This window comes from Abramis brama (genome assembly GCF_963993115.1).
Source record: "Abramis brama genome assembly, chromosome: 4".
Lineage (NCBI taxonomy): Eukaryota > Metazoa > Chordata > Actinopteri > Cypriniformes > Leuciscidae > Abramis > Abramis brama.
Window position 1 is genome coordinate 2,166,914 of NC_139966.1, and position 14,509 is coordinate 2,181,422.

Consider the following 14,509-nt stretch of genomic DNA (forward strand, 5'->3'; position numbering starts at 1 on the left):
TGTCGGGTGTGTTTGTAGGTGTTGGGTCTGTGTGTGTGGTGGCTTGTTTGTTGCCTAGTAACCAGCTGATCACTCAATCAGTCATTCAGCTGCCTACATCTAGCTGGACTGAGAGATGCTTGGTGTCGGTTCGTCACTCTTGTTTTGTTCTCTCACCTAGTTCCTGTATCTGAGTTCCTAGCAGAGTCATTCCTGCAATTCATCTGTGCTTCCAAGCAGCGCGAAGATCATCCTTGAGTTTTCTTCAACCAGCTGTCCGGTCTGAGTTACCACGCTGTGTTTGATTCCTGTCTCTTCATGTCTCTCTCCTTTGGATCGCTGCTTTGAGTCCACCAGAGTATTGACTGTTCTTTCTGAGTTTTTTCCGCTGTCCTGACTGTCAATAAACTGCCTTCTTGCAATTGGATCTACGACTCCCTTTCTGACACAAATAGTGGCCAAAATCTTACAGTGTGAACCAGCCTTTAGGCAGGTCACTCCACTAGCAGGGAACAGTAAAGGTAAAGGCACCTAAGTAGTGAGTTTAGGTATAGGGGTGAAACCCTGAAGTGACATTTTTAATTTTTCTCACCTTAATTATCTCATTAACTTCTACACTGCTTCAGTTTTACTTTTTTAACACTCTGGATGTGGATTACTGTATATAACCACTGAGCAGTGTACATTACTGGGAATTTTGATGCGAGGAATCATCCTGGAGAAGATCGATGTTAAAGTAAGATTTTTGCACCAGAATGCAGGTAGCAAGGTCAAGCCCCAGAGATGATGTTAATTGGTGTGATGATGAATATTGGTATAGAATGCATTATTTTTTGATTGCAAATGTCATGTCCATAATGATGGAAATGATCAATTACAACCCTGCAAATGTTGTTTTTGTTTCTTGTTCTGGGATTCCATTGAGAGCAGATTTGTTGACAAAATGTAATCATTATTTGTTGTGATAATATATTTTTATATTAATTGTTTCAAGGAAAACCATTTACCTCAGTATCTCCAGCTCACAGTTTGGACTCTTCATTCCATCACAAAGAAGCTTCACTCCAGAATCCTGCAGGTCATTGTTACTCAGGTCCAGCTCTCTCAGGGCAGTGTTTGAGGATTGAAGAACTGAAGACAAACTCTCACAAGACTGAACAGTGAAATTACACATGGGACACCTGAACAAGAAAAGCACAATGTAATTGCATACAGAATAAATCTTAGCAGAGTTATTTTTACATAATTAATGCAAAATAAAATAAAATGTTAGTATATGAATTCAGACCTCAGTGTCTGCAGGTGACAGTTTGGACTCTTCAGTCCATCAGAAAGAAGCTTTATTCCAGAATCCTGCAGGTCATTGTTACTCAGGTCCAGCTCTCTCAGGGCGGTGTTTGAGGATTGAAGAACTGAAGACAAACTCTCACAAGTTTGAACAGTGAGATAACAGCCATGTAATCTGTGTGGAGAACAAAACAAACAGCAATATTAATGTGTTATTCATGTAGGGTTTATAACAGGGGTTCTCAACTCAGGCTCTTGAGATCCACTTTCTGGCAGAGTTTAGCTCAAACCCTAATCAAATACACCTGAACAAGCAAATCAAGGTCATCTGGATTGCTATAAAGTTGCAGGCAGGTGAGTCTGATCAGGGTTGGAGTTAAACTCTGCAGGAAAGTGGATCTTGAGGGCCTGAGTTGAGATACTTGTGCATGCTTTCATCACCAGCAGGGTGGATTATTGTAATGGATTCCTCACTGGCCTTCCCAAAAAGACCATAAGACAGTGTCAGCTCATACAGAACGCTGAACAGAACCACGACATATGAGCACATCACACCAGTCAGGTTTTGCTTGGAAAGCCAATATGCAAGGGGGGCGTGAACGAGGAGTGGTTTACACCTGAGAATACAATGTCCCACCCACTCTGCATAATGAGCCATTCATTCAGGTGTGACACTGACTGAGCCAAGAATGAATGCAAGGACAAAAGATATATTTAGAAGAAGACTTATATTGACCATTTAAGATTTTGCTTACATCTATCTTGTAAATATGTTTTGCTATTTTATTAAAAAGGTTACAATTTCAACAATATTTCAAGTGTACTCTTTCTTTGTAAAAAATGATTATAGGCCTATTATCATATGTATTCATTAGTTTGAATATAGCCAACATTGGAACAGCTAACATCGTAGTTGATTACTTTATTTTTTACAAAAATAGTATTTTATATATATATATATATATATATATATATATATATATATATATATATATATGAGCATATGAGCAGAAATTGCTAAACAAAAGCTTATTTGATGTGGCAGTATATTCTACAGTAAAAACTGTACCCAAATCTAGTCAACAAAATGTTGTCTTTCATATTTCGCCTGACTGTAACGTTGTTTTTATGAAATAATAGGGCATATAAATGTTAATTTGCAGTTTAATACGTTGCTTATACAAATAGCCTACATTTTATTTAAACATATTTCAGTCGATTTTTACTCATCTCAGTATAGCAATACAGTTTGCTAAAACATCATCATTCATTCACACACAGAAACGCAATTCAAATTTAAACAGTCTTTTTGCGAGCTGTGGTAAACAGCGCGCATCTCTGCCGTTCATTCATTCACAGAAACGCGATTCACTTGAGAATGAAAAAAAACTTACTACAGTATTCTCAGGATGCGTTGCTCCTCGAAATACCAGCACTTCTGAGGTACATTTTCCATTATTATTATTCCTCATCCGTGGGCGCTCTCCGTGGGCGGAGTCACATTAAAAGTAATTAGATGAGATGAGAACGACTGACATCTTGCTCTTTTCATACAGATTACATAAACTGAGAATATTTTTTTTTTTTTATAAAAATTACTTCATTTAAAAGAAGAGAATTCAAGCTTCATGCCTGTGTGTCTGTATGCCTGTTTGACTGAGTATTCGCTGAGTTACAGTTCATTTTCGGACGCGTTTCAGAATGGACTTAACTGACAGAGAGAAGGCAGAACTCACATCATGTTTATTTTTCTTTATTTGGCAAAAAGCACAACACTTTGTTTTTATTGTGAGTATACACAAAAATAATACACACTTAACAGGATCGATTGATGTATGAAACTGGTTTGTAAGATCAAAGTCAACAGAGTATTTGGAGTCTCGTTTCAACTGATAAGAAAAAAAACGAGCAAATCACGCCGGCGTGATTGCCGACCTCAGAGGGTTAATGCGAGCAGCTGTTAACAGCCAGTGCAAACTGATGAAGAGAGGCGTGACGGGCCCTCTGTTCGGCTAGTTAAAGACCATGCTTAATGTGGCTTAATTAATTAAAATATAATTAACTAAAATTGAAATAAAGATTTAATATACACCTTGGTAATAAATGATACTATTTACAGGCATGCAGATGCAGACACATTAAGCATTTTCTTTATAACAGCTTTCCATGCGGGAGGAAACAACATAAAAATAGTGTCTTTCCACTCTGTTTACGGTGCCGTCGTCTTAGGAGTAGTTGGTGTTGATGACAAGAAAATGTGCGAGATAATAGTTTTCCCTGGTTGTTGTTTTAGTACATAACGCCACGTAGAGCATTTTAAAATGTCCCAGTGACATGGTTTTAACGCATTGCTTTTAATGAGAATTGAGAAACATTTCATGTCAAACCTCCACATAGGGCATGATTATTTTGAGTATAATTTGGTCATGACATTTGTTATGTTGGAGTATTTTAACATCTCACATAGGCTATTGCCTCCTGAACCTTTACAATTTCTCAATGTAAACAATATATAACACATAACAGCCAAACAAAAAAATTCACAGTAATTTAAATGTCATTTTGACCTTTATTCATCTGAAAAAGAGGGAAGATGATAATGTGTTTAAACACTAAACAAGAGGCTAATATTTAGAAAGTAAATGTAGCGTTTAAAATTGTGGGAACCCTGATTTTTTTGCTGTTGATTTTTTTTTTTTCATGATATTTCTTTAGGAGGCACTGTCTACCTCATCTGTTTAGAGAAAACATCACTGGTTCATTCATACTACAGTTCACACAGGGGAAAGAATCTGCAAGCCATAGTTATGAGACACCTTTTCATACACACTTTTGAACACAGTGAATCAGCGAATGTGAAAGTAAAACCTGAGTATGTTGAGTTGACAGTGTGAACAAAAAGATATTTCCAACTGTATGTTAACTTTTAATTGTTGTGAAATTGTGTAATTACTTACAGGGCTTTTCTGCAGCATCTCACAGCTGGAACGAGTGTCTTGTAGCCTGCTGGTGATGAAGTGAACCTCTTTGGGTTGAGCTCGTCCAGCACCTTCTCTGACATCAGCAGTGTGTAGGCCAGCACTGTGCACATCGAAGAGGAGAGTTTTCTTCCTGGATGATCTTCTGGACCGAGGTATCTCTGGATTTCCTCATATAATGAATTATCTTTGAGCTCAAGTAAGCAGTAAAATAGGTTGACTGAGGCTTCATCTGAGATGTCCCAGTGTAGTTGTTGTTTAATGTATTTAGTTGTTTGTCTGATGCTCTCTGTGGTGTCTTCAGACTCTGTGGTGTCTTCAGTGTCTGTGAGCAGGCCTTTGAGCAGTTCCTGACTGGATTCCAGTGAAATGCCCATCAGAAACCGCAGGAAGAGGTCCAGATGTCCTCTCTTACTCTCCATGGCTTTACCAACAGCCTCTTCCAGTAGCTCATGTAATGTGATATCTCGTTTGGGCTTATCAAAGAAAAACTGAAGCTCCTGCATGTTCTTGTTCAGGTAACAGAGGAACACATGCACTGCTGCAAGAAACTCTTGAACACTCAGATGCACAAAGCAGAAGATCTTTGACTCACGAACTCCATCTTCCTTCTTAAAGATCTCAGCGATCATTCCTGTGAACTCTGTGTGTTTCCGCTCTGTCTTTTTACTCACATCAATACCACATGATTTCAGATCTTCCTCATAGAACATAACGTTTTCCTTCTTCAGCTGTTCAAACGCTAGCTTGGCCAACTTTAATATAATTTCTCTATTTGATTGTAAGAGTGTTTTAAAATCTCTCTCTTCTTCTTCATCGTACTTCTGGTTCTTCATGTTCATCTGTATCAGCAGGAAGTGAATGTACATTTCAGTGAGTGTTGTGCTGATGTTCTCTGCATTGTTCTCGATGAGGATATCCTGAAGGACTGTGGCAGTGATCCAGCAGAACACGGGAATGTGGCACATGATGTGAAGACTACGAGACGTCTTAATGTGTGAGATGATTCTGGAGGCCGCAGTCTCATCTGTGAATCTCTTTGTGAAGTATTCCTCCTTCTGCTGGTCAGTGAATCCCCGCACCTCTGTAATCAAACCCACATGTTGAGGAGGGATCTGATTGGCTGCTGCTGGTCGTGAGGTCACCCAGACGAGAGCTGACGGAAGCAGAGTCCCTCTGACCAGACTTGTAAACAGCACGTCTACTGATGATTCTTTGTTTACATTGTTTAATGGTCTATTTTTAAAATTCAAAGACAACTGACTCTCGTCTAGTCCATCAAATATAAATGCTAGCTTGCGTTCCTTATATAACTTTGATTTCTCCAGGTCCTTCAGGTCCTCCAGTTCAGGATAAAATTCTAGCAGAAGCTCATGAAGACTAAACTCTTTATTTTCCATCAAGTTAATCTCTCTGAATGGAAGCAGGAACACACATGCTATATCTTTATTGGCTTTTCCTTCTGCCCAGTCCAGGATGAACTTCTGCACAGAGACAGTTTTTCCAACGCCAGCGATGCCCTTTGTCAGCACAATCTTTTCCTTTTTCTTCAATTCAGTAAATATATCATTGCATTCAATTGTTTTGTCCTGTGTTTGTTTGTTCTTGAAAGCATCATCCATCTTCAGAACCTCATGTTCCTGATTGACATCTGCCATATCTCCCTCTGTGATGAACAGTTCTGTGTAAACAGCTTTGAGATCTGCTTCATTTTCCTTTTTGCCCTCAAATATACATTCTGCTTTCTTCTGCATGTTGGCTTTGTGGTTTTCCAAAAACTTTAGCAAATTATCTGTTTAAAAAAATAATGTAAGCAAATTAAATTACAGGCAAAAAGATTTTTATTTTTAAGCCACACTTTTTATTAGGTGCCTTTACTCAGTACTAACATTTAATACAAGACTATGGATTTACTGTGTGACTACACATTGTTCTGGATGATTCCCACATTTCTGCTAATGAGCTGAGTTATGGGTTTGGTTAAGGGTTAGGATTATAGGGGTCAGAGTTAGCTTCTGGGTCAAGGGTTGGGCTACAGTTAGGGCTAAAGTTAACTGTAACTACAAATGTTAATTAAATGCATGTTCTTTAAATGTAATTGCACTACAGAGGCTGTTGAATGCTTTATTCTGATTGGCTGACAAACTTTCTAAGGTGTGCAATTATTTTCCAGGAAATGCACAGCTAAAGCAGTTCCAGGCAGGTATAGAAACACACACACACACACACACACACACATGCAGATGTGCCCCTCAACTTTATCAAAAATAGTTTTACAACTGAAAAGCTACATGACATTTCTCTGAATTCAAAATACATCCAACATGTCTAAATCGTTTAAGACGTCTATAATGAAGAAATGATGGATGCACCTTCTAACTGTTTCTCTGGTGTCTCCATCACTAAGGTTTTTAGTTGCTCTGTGAGGAAAGAGAAAATGAGTACATTTATACTAAGGAAAGAGACAATAGACACAATTACACAGAAGAATAAAGTGACAAGTACCTAAAGCATTTCTGAACAATATGGCTACACACTAAACTTCCTTAAGAATAGGATTCACAACTACTGAGCATTATTTCATATATGATTGTTCATAAGCAGTCTGTCTCAGAAAGCACAGCTATTGTGTCTTTTTAAACATTACAATTTATTATATTATATTTGTATTACATGAATTGTATTATAGTCATTATTATACACTGCTCAAAAAAATTAAAGGAACACTTTGAAAACACATCAGATCTCAATGGGGAAAAATATCATGCTGGATATCTATACTAATATGGACTGGGTAATGTGTTATGAACGAAAGGATGCCACATCGTTTGATGGAAATGAAAATAATCAACCTACAGAGGATTGAATTCAAAGACACCCCGGAAATCTAAGTGAAAAACTGATTCAGCAGGCTTGTCAATTTTGCTGAAATTTCATTGCAGCAACTCAAAATGGTTCTCAGTAGTTTGTATGGCCCCCACGTGCTTGTATGCATGCCTGACAACATCGGGACATGCTCCTACTGAGACGACGGATGGTGTCCTGGGGTATTTCCTCCCAGATCTGGACCAGCGCATCACTGAGCTCCTGGACAGTCTGAGGTGCAACCAGGTGATGTCAGATGGACCGAAACACAATGTCCCAGAGGTGTTCTATTGGATGTAGGTCAGGTGAGCGTGGTGGCCCTTCAATGGTATCATTCCTTCATCCTCCAGGAACTGCCTGCATGCTCTCGCCACATGAGGCCGGGCATTGTTGTGCACCAGGAGGAACCCAGGACCCACTGCACCAGCATAGGGTCTGACAATGGATCCAAGGATTTCATCCCAATACCTAATGGCAGTCAGGGTGCCATTGTCTAGCCTGCAGAGGTCTGTGCGTCCCTCCATGGATATGCCTCCCCAGACCCTCACTGACCCACCACCAAACCGGTCATGCTGAACGATGTTACAGGCAGCATAACATTCTCCACGGCTTCTCCAGACCCTTTCCTGTCTGTCACGTGCTCAGGGTGAACCTGCTCTCATTTGTGAAAACCACAGGGCACCAGTGGCGGACCTGCCAATTCTGGTGTTCAATGGGAAATGCCAATCGAGCTCCCTGGTGCTGGGCAGTGAGCACAGGGCCCACTAGAAGACGTGGGGCCCTCAGGCCACCCTCATGAAGTCTGTTTCTGATTGTTTGGTCAGAGACATTCACACCAGTGGCCTGCTGGAGGTTATTTTGTAGGGTTCTGGCAGTGCTCATCATGTTCCTCCTCGCACAAAGGAGCAGATACCGGTCCTGCTGATGGGTTAAGGACCTTCTACGGCCCTGTCCAGCTCTCCTAGAGTAGCTGTCTGTCTTCCTGGAATCTCCTCCATGCTCTTGAGACTGTGCTGGGAGACACAGCAAACCTTCTGGCAATGGCACGTATTGATGAGCCATCCTGAAGGAGCTGGACTGCCTGCGCAACCTCTGTAGGGTCCAGGTATCGCCTCATGCTACCAGTAGTGACACTGACCCTAGCCAAATGCAAAATTGGTGAAAAACAGTCTGAAAAGATGAGTAGGGAAAAAAATGTCAGTGGCCTCCACCTGTAAAACCATTCCTGTTTTGGGGGTTGTCTCACTGTTGCCCATCTAGTGCACCTGCTGTTAATATTTTATTAACACTAAAGCAGCTGAAACTGATTACCAACCCCCTCTGTTACTTAACTGACCAGATCAATATCCCAGGAGTTTAACTGGCTTGATACTATTCTCTGATTAAAAAGTGTTCCCTTTATTTTTTTGAGCAGTGTATGTAAACTATATTACCATTTCCTGCAGTGTTTATGCTGTAGTTGATGGTCAGTGCTTTGATGGTGTTATCTTTGAGTACAGGAGCATTTACAGTTGCTCCTGTTTCAGCTTTCACATCAACACTGACTCCAGTGTGAGCATTGCTGCTCATCTGGCCTGGAATAGAGATAGAGAGATTAATTACATTGCTTAATCGCAACTTTAACATTTCTGATATTTTTCTTAATCACTATTACCTTCTTTTTTGTTTTCCAGCTCATCTACTGTGTTATCATGCTGTTCAACAGATGCCATTGTCCTTTACTGACTTTCAGCTGTTGGACAAGAACACACATGTCTATAATGAATCGTATGTTATCAGACACTTTCCAAAAATACAAAAAAAGAGCAGAGTATAAGTGCTGTCAATCGATTTAAAAATAAACTAATAATTTTAGGGGGATTTTTGGTCATTTTTTGGTAATCGCGATAAACAATAAAGTTTTTAATATATTTTGATATTGTGATACTTTCACATTAAATCTCCAAAGTAATGTAGAAACAACATCAAGACATAAATATTTGTACAGATATTGCTGTAGCTGGCCAACAACGACCCGTTCGAGGACCTTAGCCAGAAAAGGTAGATTGGCAATAGGCCTATAGGTAGATCAATCTTCAGGATCAGAGCCAGGCTTTTTAAGAACTGGTGTAATAGCAGCTGTCTTAAGGGCCAAAGGGACGTGCCCAGTAGCTAAGGAAACGTTAATAATTACGGTTATAGCAGGACATAAGCATGTGAAGTACTTGTTTAGAACCTCATTAGGCAAAGGGTCAAAGAGCATGTGAAAGAGCTCATAGACATGATTCATTTCAAAGTATTATCTATGCTGACCGTTGTAAAACTAGAGAAGAAAGTGGAAAGTGATTTTTTTTAAATGAGGCTCGCTAGACAACCAAGACAAGCCCGTAAATCTGTTTAACCGTTAATGTGCTATTGTTGCATTCACTTGCCCTAAATTAAAATTCTCTTCACACACAGTATGAGTTGCAGTCAAACACATTTTTCATAGGGTTAATCTATATTTATACCGTGAAGACTGCAGGGATATTTTTATTTGATTACTGTCTGTGCTTGAAAATCTAGTGTGAACCTACATGAAAAACCTGAAATGAACTGTTAACCCCCTGAGGTCGGCGGTATTGCCGGCGATACCAGCTCGCTTTTTTTTTATCAGTGTAAAAGAAACTCATAAATACTCTGTTGACTTTGATTTTCCATAGGAGTTTCATACATCAATCGATTCTGTTAAATGTGTATTATTTTTGTGTATACTCACAATAAAAACAAAGTGTTGTGCTTTTTGCCAAATAAAGAAAAATAAACACGAAGCGAGTTCTGCCTTCTCTCTGCCAGTGAAGTCCATTCTGAAACGCGTCCGAAAATGAACAATAACTCAGCGAATACTCAGTCAAACAGGCATACAGACACACAGGCATGAAGCTTGAATTCTCTTCTTTTAAATGAAGTAATTTATATAAAAAAACAAATATTCTCATCTTGTGAAATCTGTATTAAAAGAGAGCGATTCCAGTCGAGCTCATTACAGCTCATTCAAATGTAATGTGACACGCCCACGGAGAGCGCGCGCTATTCAAAAGCAAATGTCTGAGGCAATCCACGCAAACCTGTGAACGCCCCCATATCAGCTCGAGAAAACACAAGTTTATTCAGATCATTACTTGTTTACACCGTCTTGCAGCGCTATGAGGAATAATAATAATGGAAAATGTACCTCAGAAGTGCGGGTATATCGAGGAGCGAGCTGAGGAATACTGTAGTAAGTTTTTTTCCTTCTCATGTGAATCGGGTTTCTGTTTATGAATGAATGAACGGCAGAGATGCGCGCTGTTTACCACAGCTCGCAAAAGGACAGTTTAAATTTAAATCGCGTGTGTGAATGAATGATGATGTTTTAGCAAACTGTATTGCTATACTGAGATGAGTAAAAATCGACTGAAATATGTTGAAATAATATGTAGGCTATTTGTATAAGCAACGTATAAGCAACGTATTAAACTGCAAATTGCATATGCATATGCCCTAATATTTCATAAAAACAACGTTACAGTCAGGCGAATTATGAAAGACAACATTTTGTTGACTAAATTTGGGTACAGTTTTTACTGTAGAATATACTGCCACATCAAATAAGCTTTTGTTTAGCAATTTCTATATAAAATACTATTTTTGTCAAAAATAAAGTCATCAACTAAGATGTTAGCTGTTCCAATGTTGGCTATATTCAAACTAATGAATACATAGATAAAATGTAGGCCTATAATCATTTTTTTTTTTACAAAGAAAGAGTACATTTGAAATATTGTTGAAATTGTAATTATTGTTGTAAATGTAACCTTTTTAATAAAATAGCAAAACATATTTACAAGATAGATGTAAGCAAAATCTTAAATGGTCAATATAAGTCTTCTTCTAAATATATCTTTTGTCCTTGCATTGTGGCTCAGTCAGTGTCACACCTGAATGAATGGCTAATTATGCAGAGTGGGTGGGACATTGTATTCTAAGGTGTAAACCACTCCTCGTTCACGCCCCCCCTCGCATATTGGCTTTCCAAGCAAAACCTGTTTTACATCAATTTAAATCAATGTATTGTTTTATGTGAATGATAAAGCAAGACTATTTTCACATAATTTTGAAGCCAGAACTCGAAGCGACAACATCCATTAGTCAAAAGTCTTATTGACACATATTTATTATGAGTTTTGTGGTCTTATTTCAGCAACTTTCATTTTTATTTTTTTCAATAACCACGCATAAACATTATTCTCTTAAAAATTCAAAAATATACATGCATGGTGATCACATATTTTGGTAGCCCTGTTGTATTTCTTTGTGCTATTGCTCGTAATTGTATTATTTGTTCTAATTTTATTACTGACTGTCGTTAACAATATTTAGAATTTATATGAGTTAGTAGGCTAGTAGTTTTTGGCTTCATAACCTTATCTATTAAGGTAACATGGATCAAAAACAACTTAAACAATAACTAGACCTATTTTATTTTTATATTTATTACTTGGTGGGGCCAGTGTACATTTTGGCAGGGCAAGTCAAAATTTTAACCACTGAAGAAATCCTCAGCATTGATCCCTGATTTTTCTCTTGCTACATCATCTGTGAAGAAATTTGACTGGATTATAATAACTCAGCAATTATAATCCTCTGTCAAATCTGTCCTCGATATTTCCATGTTGTTTTGGTTTGGTTTAATGATAATACAAGAGTCCTAATCCCCAGATAGAGGACAAAAACATGACAGACTCAAGCCCTAAAAAAGTGAGCATACACTTTCGACAAGCAATTTTGAGAACACTAAGGAAAGAGCACATTCTTTTCACCTGTTTGCACACTTTAAACACACGTTTGCACTGCATGTTTGGTTTACCTGTCTACACGTTCACCAGGCGTATATGAATACTTAAGCTTGCCATAAGTTCTCTTTCGCGTTTGAACAAACAATAACACAGAATTATGCCAAAATGCCCATTTTGTAGGGATGGCTGACGTGAAACTGACGTTCCGAAGCTTTTCGAGATCCCGAAGCGCAGATGTTTCGAAACACTGATCCGAAGCGTGATTCAAAACACCCATGTCACGTGACTATGGCTAAATGAAGCTTCGGAGTGTTTCACAAGTGTTTCGACAGGTGGCATGGTCCGCCGAATCAGCGTTTGATTGACAGGGTCGGGAACAGACTACACAATCGCACATCTATATAAAAGTGAAGTCAACGCATCTTGACCTCGTGGGTTTTTGTGAGAGGAGTTTGATTTTGAGAGAGCGGATTTTTGGTGATATAGTGATATTTATAGTGCGATTTGTTTAGTTATATTTAGGCTTACATTTAAATTTACACATTGACTGATGGCTAGAGACAGACAGAGTATACATATAGTGACACATTAATAGATGCATAGATAGAAATATATATAGACAGATAGATTAATAGATACATATATAGATACATAGATAGATACATATATAGATTAAGAGATAGAGAGAGAAATAAAAACGGAGACTCATCAGAAGAGATGCCGTACATCTGTGGTGTGGGAGCATTTCCATTTGGAAACCCCAAATTAAGTGAGATGTGTGTATTGTGATCGGCAGCTAGCCTACTGCAACAATACATCATCCATGATGCGCCATTTGAGGAGCACTCATCCTGCCATTTTGCAGGGTACAGAGGATGGTAGCATTCCCCCTGTACCTAGGCCTGCTACTGACACTGCTGGGCATCTAAGCAAGGTATGCATTGTTTGAAATATAATTATTTGTATGTCTTAGCTAAAAAATATCTTTGCATGCCAGCAACAAGTGTCCCTTGTGAGAGGATTTTTTCAAAGGCTGGAGAAATGATCTGTAAAAAAAAAGAAGAAGTAGGCTAAGTCCTTCCACAGCAGAGAAATTAATATTTTTGAATAAAAATCTATAAAAAAGTGAGACATTGTGGCTTGATTTCATTTATTAATATTAATTTTTCATGACCAAAATAACATTATGCACAGTGAGGAGCCTACAGGTTACAAGCTTCACATATTAGAAAAATACAATAATAAAAAACAACACATTTTTTAATGGCTCGTTGTCAAGGTTGTTTCAGATCAACACCTGCAAGTGACCACTATGTGTCACCGTTGAGACGGGTGTCGGATTGTTTCGAAGCCTCGACACAATGGTACATTTGCTTCAACTGTTTCATTGTTTCACGAAGCCTCGATCTTCCCACCAATACCATTTTATCAAGTATTTTCATAAGAGCAGTCTTAAATGCGTTAAATAACGTCTCAAATGAACTTGAGTTATGAGAAAATGAGATGCGCGTCAGATCCGCGTCATATGTGGCAGCAGCTCTTAAAGTGACAGCAGCCTAATAAACCCGTTGATGCAATGTCATTAATGTTAATCAAAGAACAAAGGTAACAGAGATTGTTGTAGCAGAGAAAATAATAGCTTTAAAAAGGATTAATTTATATTTAATTTATGATTTATGCAGTAAAGACTGTAGTGTTTGATAACTTTATTCAATTTCTGTTTATTTCCTTCCTGTTAGACAGGTAGGAAGGCCACAGGTAAATGTGAAATTTATTATAATGGGTTTATGTGAAGATTGTTTTAAGTTCACTTACATTAAAAGTTGATATTTTATTTAAAGCCTAACAAATGTTGAAAACAATAGCTTTTAGAGATGAATGTCTATAATTTACGTTTAAAAAATAATTTATCATAGAGACATTAGTAGCTGTATTAGTTCTTATTAGCACTTCAGAAATAGTTGAAAATGCATTTATTAGGAATCATGGGATATTATAAAAATAATCCAAACTATATTAACCTATAATAGGCTAGCCTACATTTTTTAAAATTGTATCATATATTGCTGCCATGATAACCATTTCAAATTTTTACGTGCTTTCTTCTCTTTCCCATTTTTGTTCGCTGAGGTGGAGCTGCGATGAAATATTGTTCTTGTAAATACTTTCCATCATTTCAGTAATAAAAGTGTACATCTTACGTACAGTGCTCGGCAGTGATCAAAAAGGATTTAAACAGTGGATTTTGAATCTCTTCTTGTAAACTCAGAGATGTGGATTCAGACGGCAGTTAAGTCGCTACAGGAACTGTTTGTCAAAAAACAGTAGGTAATTTGGCCAGGGATTTTTACGTGGGTTGGGGGAGAAAAAACACTGACATTATGGATTCGGACGGCACTAAAATCACCGACTTACCCCTTTAAAATACCATACGAGCCCATGAGAAACAATTAGCGTCCGAATAGGACTTAACTGACAGTAGCCTATGCTTTCACTGGCCTTTGAAAGCTCTCTGCGGACGGTGCCGTCTTTTAGAACAACTATTCGCTGTATCGCTGCCATAGTTTGAGCAAACTCCCCACCACAATCATTCCCTTTTAAATA

At 38.2% G+C, this 14,509-nt stretch overlaps 1 protein-coding gene across 1 annotated transcript in view; it reads right to left on the reverse strand.

Annotated features, from left to right (window-relative positions):
• Positions 1-14,509, reverse strand: part of LOC311081536 (NACHT, LRR and PYD domains-containing protein 3-like) — a 102,832-nt gene that overhangs the window by 78,270 nt on the left and 10,053 nt on the right. The window contains exons 3-8 of the mRNA XM_084112081.1: positions 8,764-8,841; positions 8,543-8,683; positions 6,617-6,664; positions 4,224-6,036; positions 1,268-1,441; positions 987-1,160 (exon numbers count right to left, since the gene is read on the reverse strand). Coding sequence (XP_083968207.1) covers positions 987-1,160; positions 1,268-1,441; positions 4,224-6,036; positions 6,617-6,664; positions 8,543-8,683; positions 8,764-8,821 — 2,408 coding nt within the window. The 5' untranslated portion in view covers positions 8,822-8,841. The remainder of the gene's footprint in view (positions 1-986; positions 1,161-1,267; positions 1,442-4,223; positions 6,037-6,616; positions 6,665-8,542; positions 8,684-8,763; positions 8,842-14,509) is intronic.